Genomic DNA, 19,571 nt, shown 5'->3' with positions numbered 1-19,571 from the left:
GCCGCTGAGCTAAATCCCCAGCCCTGGCAGAGACTATTCTAAGTCTTGTGTTACAGATAAAAATAGGAAAGGACACATTAGAGGGGGTGAATCTTCTCTAAGATTACACAGCAAAGACAGCTCAGGAAGTCTGCACTTTTTTTGTGTGTGTGATATTAGAAGTGAATCTATGGGGTTTGCACTGAGCCCTTCCATATTTTTTATTATTAGACAGGCTCTCCCTAAGTTGCTAAATTACTCAGGCTGGGCTGAAACTTGTAATCCTCCACCTTAAGCCTCCCAGAATGCTGAGATTACAGGTGTGAGCCACTATATCCCACTCAAGAAGAAATTGCTATATTCTTAATTATTACACTATCTTCTACCTCCAAAATTACAGGATCATGAAATATAGCAGCCCCTCCTTACTTTCCAAGACATCCCGCGCCACTGTGGTCTGAAACTAGATAGTATCAAACACTATGTATTCTATGGTTTTTCCTATACACACATATGATAGAGTTTAAGTCATAAATCGGACACAGTAAGGGTACAAGAACAATAGAATACTTATAACCATATAGTATAAGAGGGGGCTGTGGATTTAGCTCAGCGGCACAGTGCGTGCCTGTCAAGTGCAAGGTCGTGAGTTCGGTTCCCAGTACTGGAAAAACAACAACAACAACAAACAGTTCATATACTATAAGAAAAGTTATCTGAATATGGTATATGTATTTCTAAAAATATCTTGTACTATCCTTATCTTTCTTCTTGTGATAACGGGAGATGATACAATGCCTAAGTGATGAGATGATGTGTGGGGCAAGACTACATACTTTTCATGAACTGTGGTAGTAACTTTTACAGTTTGAAGTGCAACAGCAAAAGTTGTATGCATTTCTCTTCCCTTCTTCACAACTTTGTGGCTAGAAGATTTCTTATTATAATGTTAGCAACCTCAGCATATGATTTCTCTTCTTTCCTTATTAAGTCAAGAACCTTCATTTTCTTTTTCTTAAAGGAAACACATTATAGCTTCTCTTTGGCATATCCTATTTGTCAGTATTCCTACTCTTTTACTTTGGGACCATTTTTAAGTAAAATCTGAGTTACTGAACACGTGCTGTGATATATTAACAGTCTTGCACAGAAATGGCTATTAGGGGATCAATGGTTGGACAGGGTATAGAGCAGTGATGGTGAACCTTGAGAACTTTCAATGACACAAACAGGCCGCTGTGGCATGGTCACCACTGGTACAGAGCATGGATACATCACAGAAGGGAATGGCAACACAAGATCTCATCACAATATTCAGAGTGGTATGCAATTCGAAACTTAAAAATTGTTTAATTACGTCATTTTCCACTTAATATTTTTAGACCTTGGCTGACTGTAGGTAAACAGCAGAAAGCAAAATCTTGGATAAAGAGAATTACTGTACTTAAAAAAATTATTTACTTGCCATATCTAAGATTATAAAAATAAAAGCAAATGCCTTTTATGTTCATTAGCTTAAGGCACACTTTAAGAACAAAAACATAACATGCAAGGGTGTAAGTTAATGCTAAAAATGTTTTCAGAGAGTAAGTCTTTAAAAATGCTAGGCAGACAAGTTTCCTTACTATACATACTTTTCTCGGAGCATATAATAGTCCTCATTTAGAATAACATATTTGGAGCCCAGTGCAGGGCACAGGCCGCAGGCAGGATCAAGCGGCCTGGAAAAGTCCAGAACAGGGAGAAATAAAAACAGCAGGTGAATCAAGGGACCAGAGAGACAAGGCCAGGCCAAGGTGTGGGCATACATGTCCACAGGGCGTGGGACCAATGAGATCAAGACCAGGCCCTGGCCGAGGTGCACATGCATACCCAGGCGAAACCACCAGCGTGGAAGAGTCTGAAGCAACATGGAGGGGCCAGCAGTTGGTAAATTAGGAGAAGCAGCCTGATGCTTTGGCACACAGACCAGTGGAACAGAAGCAGGTGGAGCCGTCCTTCTATATCAAAGAGCTCTGGAGAATTCCAGCAATAGACCAGTCCCAGCCCCCACATCTAAAGGCCAAGATCAGCTCAGTACCCAGCACAAACGCTATAGCAAACCTGGCTGGAATACACAGCACAGTTCTGGGAACTGACCTGGACACTATCACAGACCTGTGAACACCAGATGAACTTTACTACTTTGTCTGATTGGTTATCCTTTTCATGTCTGGTTAGAGTGTTTTGTTTTGTTTTTGTGGTATCTTTGTTTTGGGTGGGTTTCAGTTTTGCTGTTGTTTTCTCCTTCTCTCTTTTTTTTTTTACTAGTTAGGGTCATTACCTTTCTTTTTGTTTTCTCCCATTCATATTCTTTCTCCCTTTCCTAAACTACCTCTTGAAATTACGGTATCTTCAAGTGAGTAAACAGTCTTTTTCTTTCCTGATTCAGTTCAACACTTCTACATTTTTTCTTTCATCTTTTCTCTCACGTGTTCTCCAACCGCCTAAATCCTCTGCCATCCAGCCTTGCTTCTGTTTTATTTACCTCAATAATCTATCATGTGGCTTTCTCCTCTTGACACCACCCCAACCCTGCAATAGGGTAAAATCACTCCCCTAAGGAGAAAATCACTGTGTATGAGCTGCTGGTATATGTTGGATTTTGTTACGTAACTGCAGAATTTGATCTTACAATCAAAGGTATCAGGTTAATAATATTTGCTAGTTTGTAAGTAGCTCGTCTGTACTTGATGCTGTTGCTACTGCTAGCTGAACTGTTTCAGCCAGGATGTCATACATATTATGATCAGTTTTTCTCCCTTACGCTGATTGTACTGGGTCATAATCATCACCATAGTTCAGTATGAAAGGACTGGGTGCTGAACCAAATGGCAACTTTTCATCCTCAACAAACAGGGAAGGTAGGTTCTTGAGACAGATATAAAGAACCACCTATATCTAGAACACATCCCTGAAGAAGAGACATCCCCTAGGGAAGCCTTGATACTTGCAATAAAGCTATCCACATAAGAAATTATCAAGCAGCAACAAAGGAATAAAATAAATAAATAAAATAAAATAATCAATAAAAGAAAAATTATAAAAGAAATATAAAATAAAATAAATAAAAGAAAAATTATAAAAGAAATATAAAATAAAATAAATAAAAGAAAAATTATAAATCAGAAAATAACATGAAACAGAAGCAAAATGCAACTCCGGATTCCCAGCCCACCCAGGACAAGCCCAGAGCACAATGATGTAGAGGAAACTGAAAGTTCAAGCACTGCAACTTTCTGAAATGACAGAAGTGAAAAAAACAAATGGAAAAGACTATAGAAAAAATAATCTCTTGGGTACAAAAAGAAATGACAATGAAAATGAAAAATATTAGGACAGAGGTAAAAAAAATAGAACACTTCAAGAAAATGATGGAAACCATATATGCCAAGAAAAAAAAATGGGATCCATGAAACACATCCAAACAGAAATCCAAGAGATTAAAACCTCCACTGAAAGTATATGCAACAGACTAAATGAAGGCGAGGATAGAATATCAGATCTAGCCAGGTGTGGTGGCTCACACCTGTAATCCCAGCACTTGGGAGGCTGAATCAGAAGGATTGCTGCAAGTTTGAGACCAGCCTGAGCTACAAAGTGAACTCAAGGCCAGCCTGAACAGCATAGTGAGACCTTGTCTCAAAAAGACCAAAAAAAACCAAAACAAAACCAAACAAACAAACAAACAAAAAATATCAGATCTAGAAGACAGGATTGTAGCTAATGACCATGAAAAGAAAGATACCTTAAAAACAGCAAGTGACCCTGAAAAGTCAATCCAGCACCGGCAAGATGAAACAAAGAACAACAACTGGGGTCAGTGAGAAAGCTGGAGACAGTGCAAATGCCATAAAAAAAACCTCTTTACATAAATAATGGCAGAAAACTTCCCTAACATGGATAAAGCTGGGAGTGGTGGTGCATGCCTATAATCTCAGCACTTGGGAGGCTGAGGCATAAGGACTGCTGCAAGTTCGAGGCCAGCCTGGGCTATAAAGTTAGTTCAGGGACAGCCTGAACTATACAGCAAGATTGTGTCTCAAAAACCCAAACAACAACAACAACAAAAAAAGAATTTGACATACAAATAAATGAAGTACATAGAACTCCAAACAAAAGACCAAAACAAACCTACCCCAAGGGATATAATAATCAAGATTCCAGAAATTCAGCACAAAAATAATTAAAAGCAGTTAGAGAAAAGCAACAAATCACCTACAAAGGAAAGTCCATCAGAATCACAGTAGACTTCTCAACACAAACCCTCAAATCAAGAACTTGGAGCGAGGTAGTTGAAACCCTAAGAGACAATAACCTCCAACCTAGATTGGTGTACCCCAAAAAACTATCTTTCAAAATTGATGATAAGATACTTCCATGACAAAGAACAACTGAGGAAATTCAAGACCTCCAAACCAGCTCTTCAGAATGCTCTGAAGGTTATATTAGAAAGAGAAAATGAAAAACCACAATCATAAGAACATCAATAGAAAAAAACCACCAGGTGGAGCAAGCAATTAAACCAAGAGGAAAGAAAAGGAACCACCAACAAGAAAACAATATGACAATGATAGGCCAATACATATTTGTTATAACCATTGATATAATGGTCCCAATTCACCAATCAAAAGAAAAAGATTGGTAGAATGAATCAAGAAGCAAGATCCAACAAAATGCTGCATTCAAGAAACACATTTAACTCAAAAAGAAACTTAAAGACTAAAAGTCAAAGGATAGAAAACAATACTCCATGTCACAGGAACCCCTCCAAAAAGCAGGGGTAGGTATTCTATTAGCAGACAAGGCAAACTTTAAGCCAAGACTGATCAAAAGAGACAAGGTCACTACATTCTTGTTAAGGGAAAATTCTAAGAAAAAGAGATAATAATCATAAATATATATGCACCAAACATTGCTGTACCAATTATACATAACAAATATTAACAGACATGAAAAATCAAATAAGCATTAACATAATTGTAGTGGGGGACTTTAATAACCCACTTTCACAATTAGATAGATCAACTAGACAAAAAAATCAACAAAGAAATATAGAATTAAAACAAACCTGTGAACAAATGGACTTAATAGATGTCTACAGCGTGTTTCAAAACCAGAGAAAGATCCAATCAAAAACAAAAAATACAGGCCAATCTCCTTAATGAACACAGACGCAAAAATACTCAATAAGATATTGGCAAACAGAATGTAGCAAATCATCAAGAAAATTATACACCATGATCAAGTAGGATTCATCCCAGGGAGTCAGGGATGGTTCAATGAATGCAAATCAATAAATGTAATACTCCGTATTAACAGAGCAAAAGACAAAAAACACGTGATCATCTCAGTAGATAAAGAAAAAAAATCTGACAAGGTCCAACACCCATTCATGATAAAAACCCAATACAAAAATGGAATAGATGGTCTTTATCTCAACCTAATAGAAATTGTATAGACAAACCAATAGCTAAAATCATACTAAATGGTCAAAAACTGAAAGCTTTCATTGTAAAATCAGGAACAAGGCAAGGATATCCACTATTATCACTTCTATTTAATATAGTTGTGGAAACATTAGCCAGAACAATTAGACAAGAGAAAGAAATAAAAGGAATGACAATAGGAAAGAAAAAATTTAAATTATCATTATTTGCAGATGACATGTACATAGAAGACCCCTAAAACTCCACCAAAAAACTGCTAGATCTAATAAACAAATTCAGCAGCATAGCTGGATACAAAGTAAACACTCAAAAATCAATAGCATTCCTAGTACACAAACAACAAATAGACCAAGAGAGAAATTAGGGAAACTACATTTCCCCAAAATAAAACTACTTTTCCCCAAAATAAAATACCTAGGAATCAATCTAACAAAGGAAGTAAAAGATCTATACATTGAAAATTACAATACTCTAAAAAAGGAGATTGAAGAGACTATCAGAAATGGAAAAATATTCTTTACTCATGGACAGGAAGAACGAACAGTGAAAATGGCCATACTCCCAAACCTGTTGTACAGATTTAAAGCAATCTTGATTAAAATATCATGAGCATACCTCACAGAACTAGAGAAAATAATCCTAAAATTCATTTGAAAGTAGAAGAGACCTAGAATAGCAAAAGCCATTCTAGACAACAAAGACAAGGCAGGGGGATCACATTTCCCGAGTTAAAATTATACTACAAAGCTATTGTGATAAAATTAGCATGTTACTGGCAAAAAAAACTGATCTGAGGATCAGTGGAACAGATCAGAAGATGTACAAACAACTCCAAGCACACTTAGCCATCTTATCTTTGACAAAGGGTCCAAACATATTCACTGGAGGAAAAGATAGTCTCTTTAACAAATGGTGCTGGAAAAACTGGTTTTCCACATGCCAAAGACTAAACCTAGACCCATGTCTATCACCAGGCACTGAACTAAAGTCAAAATGGATCAAAGATCCGAATATTAAAACAAATACTGAACCTGTTGGAAGAGAGAGTGGGTAGAAAATTGAAGACATAAGTGTAGGCAGAAAGTTCATGAGCAAAACCCAGACTGCACAGGAAACAATTCAAAGAATCAACAACTGGGATCGCATCTTATTAAAAAGCCTTTGCACATCAAAGGAAATCATCAACAAAGTGAAAAGACAACACACAGAGTGGGAAAGGGGAAGGGAAAAAGGGGAAAAAAAAGCAAGTCAATTATACTATTAGTGTCTCTTAATTCACTGAAAGGAAAGGTTTGTGTTAATATTGATTGGAGAAAATTTTAATGCCCATGTCTTGTACTCTGAGCAACTATTCGAAAGATAAATAACAATATGCAATGTATTAACTATTGCTATTCTCCTATTGTCTTGTTATGAAATTTTGTTTTACTTTTTCCATAAAAAAAATCACATATTTAGCAAGTTATAGTAAATAATAATCTCTATTATACATTAATAAATTAGTCTTCTTTATAAATAAATTTTAATATAAACTTGATGTAGACTTACCTTGACAATGGTTTGATAAACGAAGGGAAGAATTTGTTTCGACCACTGCTTTTCTAGACGAACTTCACCATTATGATTTATTTGATATTTACGACCTGTGAGTAACTGAGCATATACAACTGTAGATGTTTCATTTATTATTATTCCTTTTCTTCTCAAGTAGCTAAAGAAATAAGAAATATGCATATAAGTATGCATATAGTCTAAGGTGAAAATCATCATCCAAACTAGAAAAAACAATTGATTAAATGAGTATTAATTAATGATAAAAACGCTTAACAAACTAAGAATGTAGGGAAATTTTCTTAAGTAAAAAATATTGATTAATAACAAGATTACAGCAACCATAATATTCAATGGCAAATTATTAGTTTTTTCTGGATTTGAGAATGAGACTATAAACCAACAACAAAAATTACAATGTAACAAGAAAAAGAAATCAATCTAATTTTAAAATGTTGCAGAAAATAGTATAGTATGCACAAAATAGTATAGTATGCACATTCACACGGTCAACAAACACAAGAGGATATTCAATTTATTAGTTATCAGGGAAATGCACATTAAACCAAAATGAGACACTACTGTACCAAAATAGTATTGTGGCTTGTTTTTCATTTGATTTTTCTTTACAGTCACTGGCAAGTTAGAAATTTTACATTGAAATTTCTAGTAATGGTAACTTTTTTTCTATTTTGCCATAGTGTCTCGCTATATACAGGTTGAACTTGCAGTGATTCTCCTTCCCTCTCCTTAAGTGCTGAGAATATAGGCATGCACCACCATGCCTAGCTTAATGGTTACTTTTTTTTTTTGTCCTTTTGAGATAAGGGTCTCGCAATGCAGTTCAGGCTGGCCTTGACCTCACTTTGTAGCCCCCGCTGGTCTAGAATTCAAAACGATCCTCCTTCCTCAGCCTCCCCTCTTGCCTCAGCCTCCTGAGTGCTGGGATTACAGGAGTGCGCCACCATGCCTGGCTTAATGGTTACTTCTGAATTAAGTTCAAAATATTTCATAATTGTCTGCTTATCTCAAATATAGTAATTTATCTTTTAAATTTCTGATATATCATTTCTAGCACAAAAATTCTATATTTTAAAAGATCCAGTGTTTATCACTAATAATTTAATTAGCTTTTTAATGTTGATCTATCTCTCGCTTGGTGGAGATACATGGTGTTAGAGCTTTCACTCAAATTATATTCTCAGAACATCATCTTCTTCATAAAGCACTTCCTTATTGCTTTTCCCAGATCTTCCACTCCTAAACTTTTTCACTCCATTATATATGCTCAGTGACTCTCTCTTTATCGAAAGTTACCATGGTCTCTATGTAGAGCCCCATCAAATGCTGGTTGTTTTCGTATAACTTAAAACTAGAGTGTGTTGATGTTCTCCTTACAACTCAAATCTCTAGTACTAAACTATCCTACGCTTTCCATTCTACTCTCACATCATCATCCAGAGTGACTTCAGTGACCACTTCTACGATCTACTCAAGGCCCTGATAGCACATTTTTACCACCTTTTCCCCTCCAGTAAGCTGCTCTTCATCCCACTTCAGGCACCTATTCTCGTGGCTATGTTTTGGGTGTTGATATTCATAATCGTTTCACCCCCAAATAACAAATTCAAATATATTTTATTTAATAACTTCTGTTTGCATTATAACTTGCTTGTTCACCCACTGTGACTATGACTTTTATTCCATTTCATTTGGGCTGTCTACTTTGTACTTTTTTCAGAGTATTAACCCTCTACTTCCTTCACTTCTCTATCCCACTTACATTCTACTGTCTACCATTTCAGTAATTAAGCTGCCAGTAATCTACACTTCCTTGCCTCTTTGTGTTTTCACTGTAATGGCAAAATCTAGTGTTTGTTAAGTCCAACTATCTGTTTTTTTTAGGGGGTGTGATGGATGAACTGAGCTCTACTGTCAAATCATAGAGCAGAATGTTTTACTGTAAATTCACAATCTTCAACCAATACTGCCTATAATTCCACTACATTTTATGACTGATACTTTTCCATTTCTTCTGAACTTTTTTTTTTTTTTTGGTTTTTTGGTTTTTCTCCGGTATCGGGAACCGAACTCATGACCTTGCGCTTGCCAGGCAGGCACTTTGCCGCTGAGCTAAATCCCCAGCCCCACTTTTCCATTTCTTCTAACATTTCTTCAAATCTTTTATTCTAATTTATGACTATCCTCCCTCTTCTACCTTTTTCAATATTTTCAACATCTACCTGACCAAAAAAAAAAAAAAAAAAAAAAAAAAAAAAAAAAAAAAGGAATGAGAGTTCCTTATCTTTCCCAATGTCAGTTACACAAACCAACTATATTTCCATCCCACCCTGTTAAAATACAGGAGCTGTCTTCATCCCATTTAACTTCCTTGTTGCTTTTCCCAGATCTTCCACTCCTAAACTTTTTCACTCCATTATATATCCTCAGTTGCTCCTGAATAAACTTGTCTTAGATACTTTCCCGTTGCTGAGACAAAGTACCCCCCACCTATAACTTAAAGAAGGAGCTTATTTTCGCTCCCATGTTTTAGAGGTTTCAGGCTGGTCAGCTGGCTCCAAGACAGAAGCAGGCTACAGTAAAAAGGCCTCCCAGAGGACAGCAGCTCCTTCGGCGGCAGCCAGGAAGCAAAGAGAATCGAGGACCTAGAGAGGGAGACACACCTTCCTGATTACCTCCCAGTGATCGCCTCAGAGCAGGCCCCTCCTCTGACAGGAAGTTAGCTACCGCGCCACCAGGACCCAGTCACCTTCCAGAAGCCCCACTTCTGAACGTGGGAGGCTTCCGAGGCTCGTTCTGGATCCGCACCATAACATATCTCATTCTCTCTTCAAATGTATTGTTTGCTCTTCCTGAATGTTGCACTCCTCCTTCTCGGGTGTTTTTACATGGTATTATGCTGCTTTGAATAAACCAAACATCCAATCCACTTACTTCTACGTCCTTGTTTAGTTATCTCTGGTTTTTGTTTTGTTTGAACTTTTTCAGTGAATATAACTCCTGATCATTCCTCTACCCATGCTAGCTTGGCTTTCAGCCCCATAAATTAGCTCTTGCTTAGTTTAGTCTCTTTAAATCATCGGACCTGTCTTCTTGCTTTATTTTATAACATGCTCTTTTGTTTTGGTTTACCTGATGTAACCCTTTCCCACTGCATCTCCTTTCTCTGAGTTTGCCTCTTTCTTCTTTACTTTCATCAGTATGTAATACTCTCCCCCTGCCACAGAGACTTCACAGGTAAGTCTTTCATCATCCTGACAGATACTTTTTTCACTCTTGACCTAATCCTACTCCTCATTCAAACAACAGCAGTCAACATTTCCCTGGGAAAGGTGGAAAATTCCTCCCTAGATAAGTTGAAACTCCTCTGTTAGGTGATCTCAGAGTACCGATCCTCCAATAATTGTCATACTGCAGTTTGACCAAATGTCACATGCTAATGTCTCTCTCCCCCCGTCTAGCTAAGTTTCAAGAGTGTGGGGACTGCATGTCCATCGTGCTCACTATTATACCTAGTGCTTGTACTGATACTTAAATATCATCTCATGAGTACCATGAATATATAAACAAGTAACTGAACCCTTTATCTGAAGTACTCTGAATGAGTTTCATTTTTGCCCAGTCAAAGAGTATTGACTAAAACAGTGTTATTCAAACAACAGTAATAATTACTGGGGGCCTCAATACCAGCAAAGAAATTAGAATACAATGTTGAAAAAAACAGACATGTCCCCTACCCTTACTGAGCATACTATGAAGAATCACTAACATAATCACATGCTTTATTACTGATTTTATTTATGTGAAAAAAGTTTGGACTGATATAAGTTATAATAGCATAAATTAATGTATATTGATGGGAAGTAAAAATGTGTTCTACTGTTTGAAGCATGGAAAAACGTGTTCCACCTGTTTGAAGCATGTTTATTCCTTTTTATGCTAGGCCTACTATTAGCTCCAGAATTAGAGTACAAGTCTCCTTGAATTCACTTCAAGTTTATTATAGGCTATTATTACAGTTTAAAAAAGGGTGTTGATGGATATACATTTATAGCATTATTTCATATGTCAATATCAGTTTCTGTCACTATGTCTTGGTTTTAAGATTTTCAATATTTAGAGAAAGAAAGAGAGGAAATGTTAGAGTGGGATCACGGGACACGAAACACTAGTGAGACTGAAAATCAGCACTGTGAGGAGGGCCAGGTTTTCAGTTTGGTTAAGGTCTACAGGTTGATTTCTAAGTCATCTGAAGATTGGGTGAAGGGAAGTAGGAAGAGTGAGAGGGAAAGAGATAAGGAACAGAATCACCCTTGTTTTCATTATTTACATGTGGTTAAAAAATTAAATGACATTACGGTTAAAAAGCACTCAAATTCAGGCAAAATATTAAATATTAATTCTACTATTGAGTAGTTAATTTTTTTTCTGTACTTCATTAAGTATTTTAGTGACAAACTGGACATGATTTTAACTGATAGCAAGCAGATGATATTTTAAATTAGAATTCATTATTTTAGAGCACAGGATGAAGTAGTCAGTAGTCAGAGAGCACTGTGTTAAGTGGAAATAAGTTAGAGAATGGCTATATGAAAATTCTAGCTTGTTAAGAGTAAATACTTTTCAGCACACTCACTGTTCTGATATTCCTTGCACTTCTTTTGTCCAGGTGGATTGCTCTTTATCTCCCAGATGGATTACTTTAGACGGTGGAGCAGTTCTTCCCAAATAAAGCTTCTGTGTTCCTGGAGTTTCTTCCAAGTAAAATCTTAAAAATTAAAAATTCTATATCATCAAATTTCTTCTTTACTATAGAGTTCTAACTACGTGAGTCTTTAAAGTGAAAAAAATTTTATATAGTAAAATAGAGCAAAAAGCTTCCTTTTTACAAACTGTAAACTGCAAAATAAGGACCTGTAAAAAATTTGAAAGCTGGGCTCGGTGCACACCTGTAGTCCTCACTACTTGGGAGGCTTAGGTAGGAGGAGCCTAGCCTATGTAATGTAGTAGGATTTCATCTGAAAAACAACAAAGACAAACACAAAACCCAACCAAAAACCATTTATAGTCACTCCAAGAAAAATTAAATACTTAGGTATAAATAAAACATGTATGATTACCATACATGATCTTCATGATGTAAAACTTCATTTCTTTGGTGAAGAAATGGAAGATTTAAATAAGCAGATATATAGTACTGTTCTCATGAGCTGGAAGACTCTATATAGCGAAGAGGCCAAATTTCCCCAAACTGATCTATAGGTTTAATAAAATTTCAATAACAATCCACCCAAGGTTTTTTTTTGTGGTACCAGGGATCAAACTCAGGACCTTGCACTTGCCAGGCAGGCGCTTATGCCACTGAGCTAGATCCCCAGCCCCTACCCAAGATTTTCTATAGCTACCAAACAATCTATTCTAAAATTTATATGGAAAAGCATAGACCCTAGTATAGCTACAACAATTTTGAAAAAGAAAAATAATATTGAAGGAATCATTCTATTTGATATGAAGACTTACTATATAGCTACAATAATCAAGAATAGCGTGGTATAGATATAAAATAAAACCATATAAATCAATGGAACAGAAAACCCTGAAAAACACATACCAATATACTAATAGACTTTTGACAAAGATGCAAAAATAATCCAATGGTGATAGTCTTTTAGACAAATGAGGCTATAGGAACTGAACATTCATAGGCAAACATGTGACACTTGACCTAAATCTCTTATCTTATACAATTAATTCAAAATGGATCACTGACTTAATGTAAAAGAAGTTAAAGTATAAAACTTTTCAAAAGAAAATACAGTATAAGAGAAAATCTTAGGGATCTACAGCTAGGTAAAGAGTTCTTAGACATAACAAAAGGCATAATTAGTAATATGGACCACAACAAAAAAGGTAGGAGATCTGAATTTTGATGACACAAAAAGAAAGCTCAAGATTTCATAGAGAAAAGTAGGGGTCAACAAAGGTTAAAAAACAAGAAATCACATGGGACTGACTTTTCTTCAGTAATATGACATGGCAGAGCATAATTGAGAGATGTATGCAGCAGAGATTAGGGCAGAGGACCTTACCTCTAAAAACTCTAAACTCTTGTGTCAAGGAACAAAAAAGATACTATATAGTAAGAAAGAGTGATTCCCAAGGTATGTAGCAATAAAGGAACATGTAGCATTAAAGGAACATGTAGCAGAGCTATATGCTGCCTAAATTTGAAGGAAAATAAAAACTAAAACAAGGTCTGTAAATTTGTCCAGTAGGGTAAAAATGCTGGCCTTTGAAATTCATCCCAGTAGACTGGTGGAGGTAAAGTCCAATTCTTAGAGAACAGATAGGACCAGGTAGGTAGGAAGTAAAGATAGCAGGTAAGGAGCCCTTGATCAAGAAGTTTATCACTGAAAAGAGGACTAGAAACATAACTATAAGGCTGACAAAGAAAAACTTATGTATTCATGATAGAATGGTTGTGAACTTGAACAAAATGTTAAGACATTATTCTTAGCCAGGCCTGGTAGCACACGCCCGTAATCCCAGCACTTGGGAGGTTGAGGCAGAAGGACTGCCATGAGTTTGAGGCCAGCCTGGGCTACATAAGCAAGTTCAAGACCAGCCCGCACTATGTAACAAGTTCCCGTCTAAAAAAAAAGGAAGGAAAAAAGAAAAAAAAGAAATTATCCTTTTTTTGTCTTTTTGAGACAGGGTCTCGCTATGCAGTTCAGGCTGACCTTGAGCTCACTTTGTAGTCCAGACTGGCCTTGAACTCACAACAATCCTCCTGCCTCAGCCTCCCGAGTGCTGGGATTACAGGCGTATACCACCACACCCGGCAAAAGAAATTATTCTTAAAATAGAAGATACAAGTTGGTGCAAATGCCTGGAATTCTAGCATTGAGGAGACTGAGAAAGGAAAATTTCAAATATGAGGCCAGTCTGGGCTGTAAAGCCAGAACCTGTCTCGAAACTCTTTTTAGTAAATGATATATTATTTAAATGAAACACAGGAAAAGCATAATAAAATAAGGGTTTACATAAATTCTTATCAGAAAGAGAAATACATCTGCTAAATAATACAATAACTGCTAGGAAGAAGTTATGATAAGTAACGTCCAAGCTATTAAAAAGAAAAGGAGAAAAACAAAAATAACATTGGCATCTAAAATACTGCAGGAGGTACAGATAAACTGTAGATCATAGTTGGACTTCAAGTGGTGTGATTACAGGGATTTTATGTTTGCTGCAGAGTACAAATGCTCTTACAGTGACTTTATCATTTAAAAAACTCCACTGAAGCGGAGTGCGCTGGGGCACACCTGTAACCCCAGCACTTAGGAGACTGAGGAAGGAGGACTGCACGAATTCTAGGCCAGGCTGGACTCCACAGTGAGTTCAAGATCAGCCTGGACTGCACAGTGAGACCCTATCTCAAAAAATTAAAAGAAAAAAAGTCAATTGAAAAAGCAAAGCAAATATAAGTCAGAAGAGTTATAAATCAAGTATCACTTACTTAGTTTCGCCATCTGACACAGCCACTACTCTAGCTTCTTCAAGGTGAGGCCAATTTACAAAGACGGATTTTCCAAGCACTGATGAAGCTACATCTTCTATACTCTTAAAGGAAAAGTAGAAAAGTTAATTCATGCTTTAGTCCCAGAGAAAACTTTAAATAGGTAAAAGTTTCTAACCTCTACCTAAGTACCTCTCTTCCCTCTGCCCTAGTACTGGTGAGTGAGTGCTGAGCTGTATCTCCAGCCTTTAAAAAAATTGTTTATTCTGAGAGCCAAGCATGGTGGCACATACCTATAATCCTAGCATGTGGGAGGCTGGGCAAGACAGCTGTGAGTCTGAGATCAGACTAGGCTACACAGTGAGGTTAAGGCCAGTCTGAATTACATGATGAGACCTTGTCTCAAAAAACAAAACAAAGAAAAAAACCATTTTTTTTTTTTTCCGGTACTGGGAACCGAACTCACAGCCTTGAGCTTGCCAGGCAGGTACTGTGCCGCTGAGCTAAATGCCCAGCCCCCCATTTTTTTGTTTTTTTTTGAGAGAGGATCTCACTAAATTGTTCAGGTTGGCCTTAAACTTACAATCGTCCTGCCTCAGCCTCCTGAATATCTGGGATATATAAACATAAATTTTTGTTCTCTTTTTATTATTCTAATCTTTTTTTAGTGACTTTTGTTTTGTTTTTTGTTTGGTTGAGACAGGGTCTTGCTTTGTAGTTTGGGCTGGCCTTGAACTCACTATGTAGACCAGGCTGGCCTGAAACTTACAGCAATCCTCCTGCCTCAGCCTCCGGAATGTTGGGACTACAGGCATGTGCCACCACGTCCAGCTCAACACAGTGGCTTTAAGACCTTCTTCCATTAACTCAACTTCCTTCTCTGGTATAGGTTTTGCTTGATGAGCTGTCGCTTCTCACAGTTACGTTTCTTTGTTTCTTTTTTGTCTCTTTTTGAGACAGGGTTTCACTATGCAGCCCAGGCCAGCCTCAAACTTACAGCAATCCTCCTGCCTCAGCCTCCCAAGTGCTGGGATTATAGGTATGCACTACCATGCTAGGCCATAGTGATGTTTCTAGTCCTCTTTTCAATGATAAATATTTTTTTTAAATGATAAACTTCTTGATCAAGGGCTTTAATTTGCTACCTTTTACTTCCTTTCTATCTAGTCCTAGGCTAGTCACCTCCTTCTCTTCCTGTACTGAAGACTGAACCCAAGGCCTTCACACCAAGCTATATCCTCAGCTCTTTCACTTTTGCTAAGTTGCCTGGGATGGGCTCTAGCTTTTGACTCTCCCAGAGTGCTGGCTCTTAGGAGCTGGACTTATGTCTTCACAAGTTTACCAGAATAAAATTCTCCAGCTCAACATCAATGCCCTAATGGACAAATTCAGACTTTGTTTCAGGTTTTCTTTTTTTTTTTTTTCAGACTTACGTAGCATACAACCCCTGCTCCAAGCTTCTGTGGTATCGCCTGACTTAGGAATCATTATTTTTTCCCTTCTGGCTCCACTGTGTCACTTTTACTGGCTTTTCTTTATGTTGAGGCTGAACTATCAATGTACTCTTTTTTTCAGGGAAGTGAGCTTTAAGGCCTCAGCTACCTATTCTCTGCTGACCATTTGTATGACTCTATCTCTCCAATCTCTAGTTAGCGCCAGGTATTAACTGTAAATAAACAGCCTTTCTAAACTATGTTTTTGTTTCTGATTTTGTTTTTTTACACTTGATCTTAGCCAGAAGGCTGGGAAGTGATTGTTTTCTTGAGAAAGGGTCTTACTCTATACTTTGAACTGGTGTTGAACTCACTGTGTAGCCTGTGCTGGCCTCAAACTCAAGGTGATCACTCCTGGCTCAGCCTCTCAGGTGATGATAGGCAAGCATCACTATGCCTGGCTTTAAACTGAGTTTCGGTATTTGAACTACAGGACACAATAAAATGATTAGACTATTTTCTTAATTCTAAGCATGGAATCAGAACTAGTAACCTTCAAAGTGCACAGAAAGGATGGTAGAGCAGCTTCAGTTAAACATCTTAGTACTGCCTTAACATTCTATTGTTATCTATCACTGATCTCTCTAAATCAGCAACCCTTTTATTTTAACTTTTCTAGTCCAGTAAACTGGAGTCTTTTTCTAGATAATTAGCCTAGACACCTCAGTCATATGTACTACTTTCGTCCTCTTTTCACCCTGTATATTTGAACAAACAATAACATGTATTCCATCATGTTCATTAGCTCTACTGCCACTTCCACAGTTCATGCTCTTATCAACTATGCCACAAAGGATAAACTTGCTTTTTTTTAATATTTCTTTTGTGCACTGACACTGTCACCAAATTAATAATATGAAAATAAAGATTTCAAAGTAGCAGTCATGTGAATCATAGCATGTTACATATCTTTGGTAAACACCTTGGCAGCTACAAAACTTATACACAATAAACACCTGATAGATGACTGATGAATACAGTACTTACAAGTTCGTCTGACTGTGCATTCCCTGAGATTTCCAACATCATGTTTTCTCCACGACTGCTTTGCTGGAATACTTGAACACCACTTTTCTTCAAAAAAAACTTTAAAATAATTAAAAAATTTAATTTTAATTATTTCTCCATAATCACTTTGCATAACACAGTGAAAAATTATGAATTAAGTAGTCACTGACTTTATGTTTGATGTGTTTCAGAGTAGGGAATCCACAGAAATACAATGCCTTCTGGTCAACTCTGGTTATTTTGTTCTTGTTTATATCTACACGCCAAGCATCTAGTGATATTATTTTGTACCTAGAAAGTAAATCAAGGTATTTAAAATTCAAACATTATAAGCAATGAGTTTTTCAACTTTCTCTTGACTGTTTTATAAGACTATTCCTTGCTTTTAAAAAAAGGAATGAAAACTTGTTCTTTAAGACAAAATACTGCCCAGAACAACCAAACTTCTCTTTTGTTACTGGTCCAGAAAAATCTGAACCTTAGATTAGTAAGCACAGGTTTTTTCCCCTTTAATTTAAAATTTATATATAATTAACATATATAAACTTATATATAATTAATTCCTAAAATAAAGAACATTATAAAGCACAATATAAATCTCTATTTTCTTCATGTTCCAAAGCTTGAGATGAAAAGTTAATTAATTTGTAATCTATTTCAACTTTTTAACAAAAGGAAATATTACAACTAAAATTAAACTAAATATTACAACTATATTAGCAAATCTATTGGCAACTAGACAGATTTTTTGCATGGAAGATTAGAGAAAAACCAAGAATGATACTTTAATGAAAAGAAAGAAAAAAATGAGTTTGATGTAAAATAAGAGAGGGGTTCTTTTATTTTTTTTCTTTTCCTCTAGTTAGGTGATTGGTGGCATAATGGGCCAACTTAAAGCATGTTTTGTAATGCTAACATTATTTAACACTGACAATGAGAGAAAAATTGATAAATATTCAAAACAAAAATCCTCTAGGAGGAGACAGAGGGCAGAAATATATACTAGAAAGAAAAAATACAAAATTTTAACAGAAAGGAAGAGAAATAAAATCTGACCTAAGTGGTCAATTATAGGAAAAGTATGACTGATGTTATAATCCTAGGCAAACTGGACTTAACTCACTACCTTTTTTTTTTTTGGATACAGTGTACCACTATATTGCCCAGGCTAATCTTGAACTACTGGCTTATTATTAGAATTTTTTTTGAGAGAGTGTCTTGGTATGCAGTACAGGCTGGCTTTGAGGTCTCTATGTAGCCTAGGCTGGCCTCAAACTCTCAGAAATCCTCCTGCCTCAGTACTGGAATTACAGGTGTGCACCACCACGCCCAGCTGAACTACCAGGATTAAATAATCCTCCCCACTTCAGCCTCCCCAGTGACTGGGACAGCAGGCTCAGGCCACCATACTTGGCTCATTATCAACTGACTGACATAAACTTACTGATAGTTCTACAAGTAGATATCAAAGCTATTTTGGTATCAGGGCTTATTTGTCACTGAAAACTATCAAATAACCTTACCTTGCACAGCAACGTTCTATGGCAGGGAACTTTTCTGGCCATGGAGAAGCATAGGTGAACTCTGTGTCTTTATCATACCAGCACATTAGGCACTCACTGTGCCGGTTTCTTCCCCTCTCTTCCTCTTTGAGGGCGTGGTTACATGTCTCCATGGCTTCCAACAATCGCTTCTAAATGTAAAGAAAGGATTAAAATTTAAAAAATTCCCTAAGGTCAACATACAGAATAAATCTTTTCCCTTCATAGCAGAATTACTACTTGTGCTCTTGAAAAACATCTACCAAAAATTCTTTTCCATTTTATTACATGAAAAAGAGACACACTGCTTCACAGGAACATTGCTGCCCTGCAAATTCCTCTGATGCTATTACTTCCAACAGTGACCACCGACGTGCAGATTAAAAAGCAGCGGAGAAACAAAACATTTTTTTTTTTTTTTTTGTGGAACAAAAAATGGCTTTGCACCCTCCATCTGATTTACACCTTCAGCCTAAGAATAAAGTATTAATGTGCATTTATCATAAATATTATATATCATAATTATATGGTATAAATTTGTAAATTCTGCAGTGGTAGACTTATATCTACTTTTCCAAATTAACTTACACATTTAATATAATTCTAATCAGAATGCAAAGTTTTTTTCTTAAAGAACAAAATGTTATCAGTGTTCATGTGGGCTGGGCAGGGTGGTGCATGCCTGTAATCCCAGCACCCGGAAGGCTGAGGTAGGAGCACTGCCATGAGTGCGAGGCCAGCTTGAGCCTCGTAAAAAAAAAAGTTTGTATGTAGGAATAGCAAAAAGGAACTTAGACTAGTCTTATGGGATCCTATCACTTTTTTTTTTTTTTTTAAATTTTAGAAATAAAAGGAGGAAAATACTAACAGACCGACAACATTTTACAAAATAGCAAAGGATCAGTACAGACATTACAGAGTTACAAACAGAGTGGTAGGGAATTAACAATGCTTATTGTATTACATATTG

General features: G+C 36.5%; 1 protein-coding gene across 4 annotated transcripts in view; it reads right to left on the bottom strand.

Moving 5' to 3' along the window:
• Xrn1 (5'-3' exoribonuclease 1) overlaps nt 1-19,571 on the bottom strand; it is a 120,357-nt gene that overhangs the window by 56,900 nt on the left and 43,886 nt on the right. For all 4 annotated transcript variants that reach the window (XM_005407742.2, XM_013506250.1, XM_013506251.1 and 1 more), the window contains 6 exons: nt 18,584-18,753; nt 17,231-17,351; nt 17,040-17,138; nt 14,560-14,663; nt 11,677-11,808; nt 7,017-7,179 (listed from right to left, as the gene is read on the bottom strand). In XM_005407742.2, the coding sequence (XP_005407799.1) occupies nt 7,017-7,179; nt 11,677-11,808; nt 14,560-14,663; nt 17,040-17,138; nt 17,231-17,351; nt 18,584-18,753 (789 nt within the window). The remainder of the gene's footprint in view (nt 1-7,016; nt 7,180-11,676; nt 11,809-14,559; nt 14,664-17,039; nt 17,139-17,230; nt 17,352-18,583; nt 18,754-19,571) is intronic.

This window comes from Chinchilla lanigera, unplaced genomic scaffold, assembly GCF_000276665.1.
Source record: "Chinchilla lanigera isolate Chin_1 unplaced genomic scaffold, ChiLan1.0 scaffold00107, whole genome shotgun sequence".
NCBI classification, from domain to species: domain Eukaryota; kingdom Metazoa; phylum Chordata; class Mammalia; order Rodentia; family Chinchillidae; genus Chinchilla; species Chinchilla lanigera.
The sequence above is the reverse complement of the archived record's forward strand: the minus strand, read 5'-3'. Positions and strand labels throughout refer to the sequence as shown.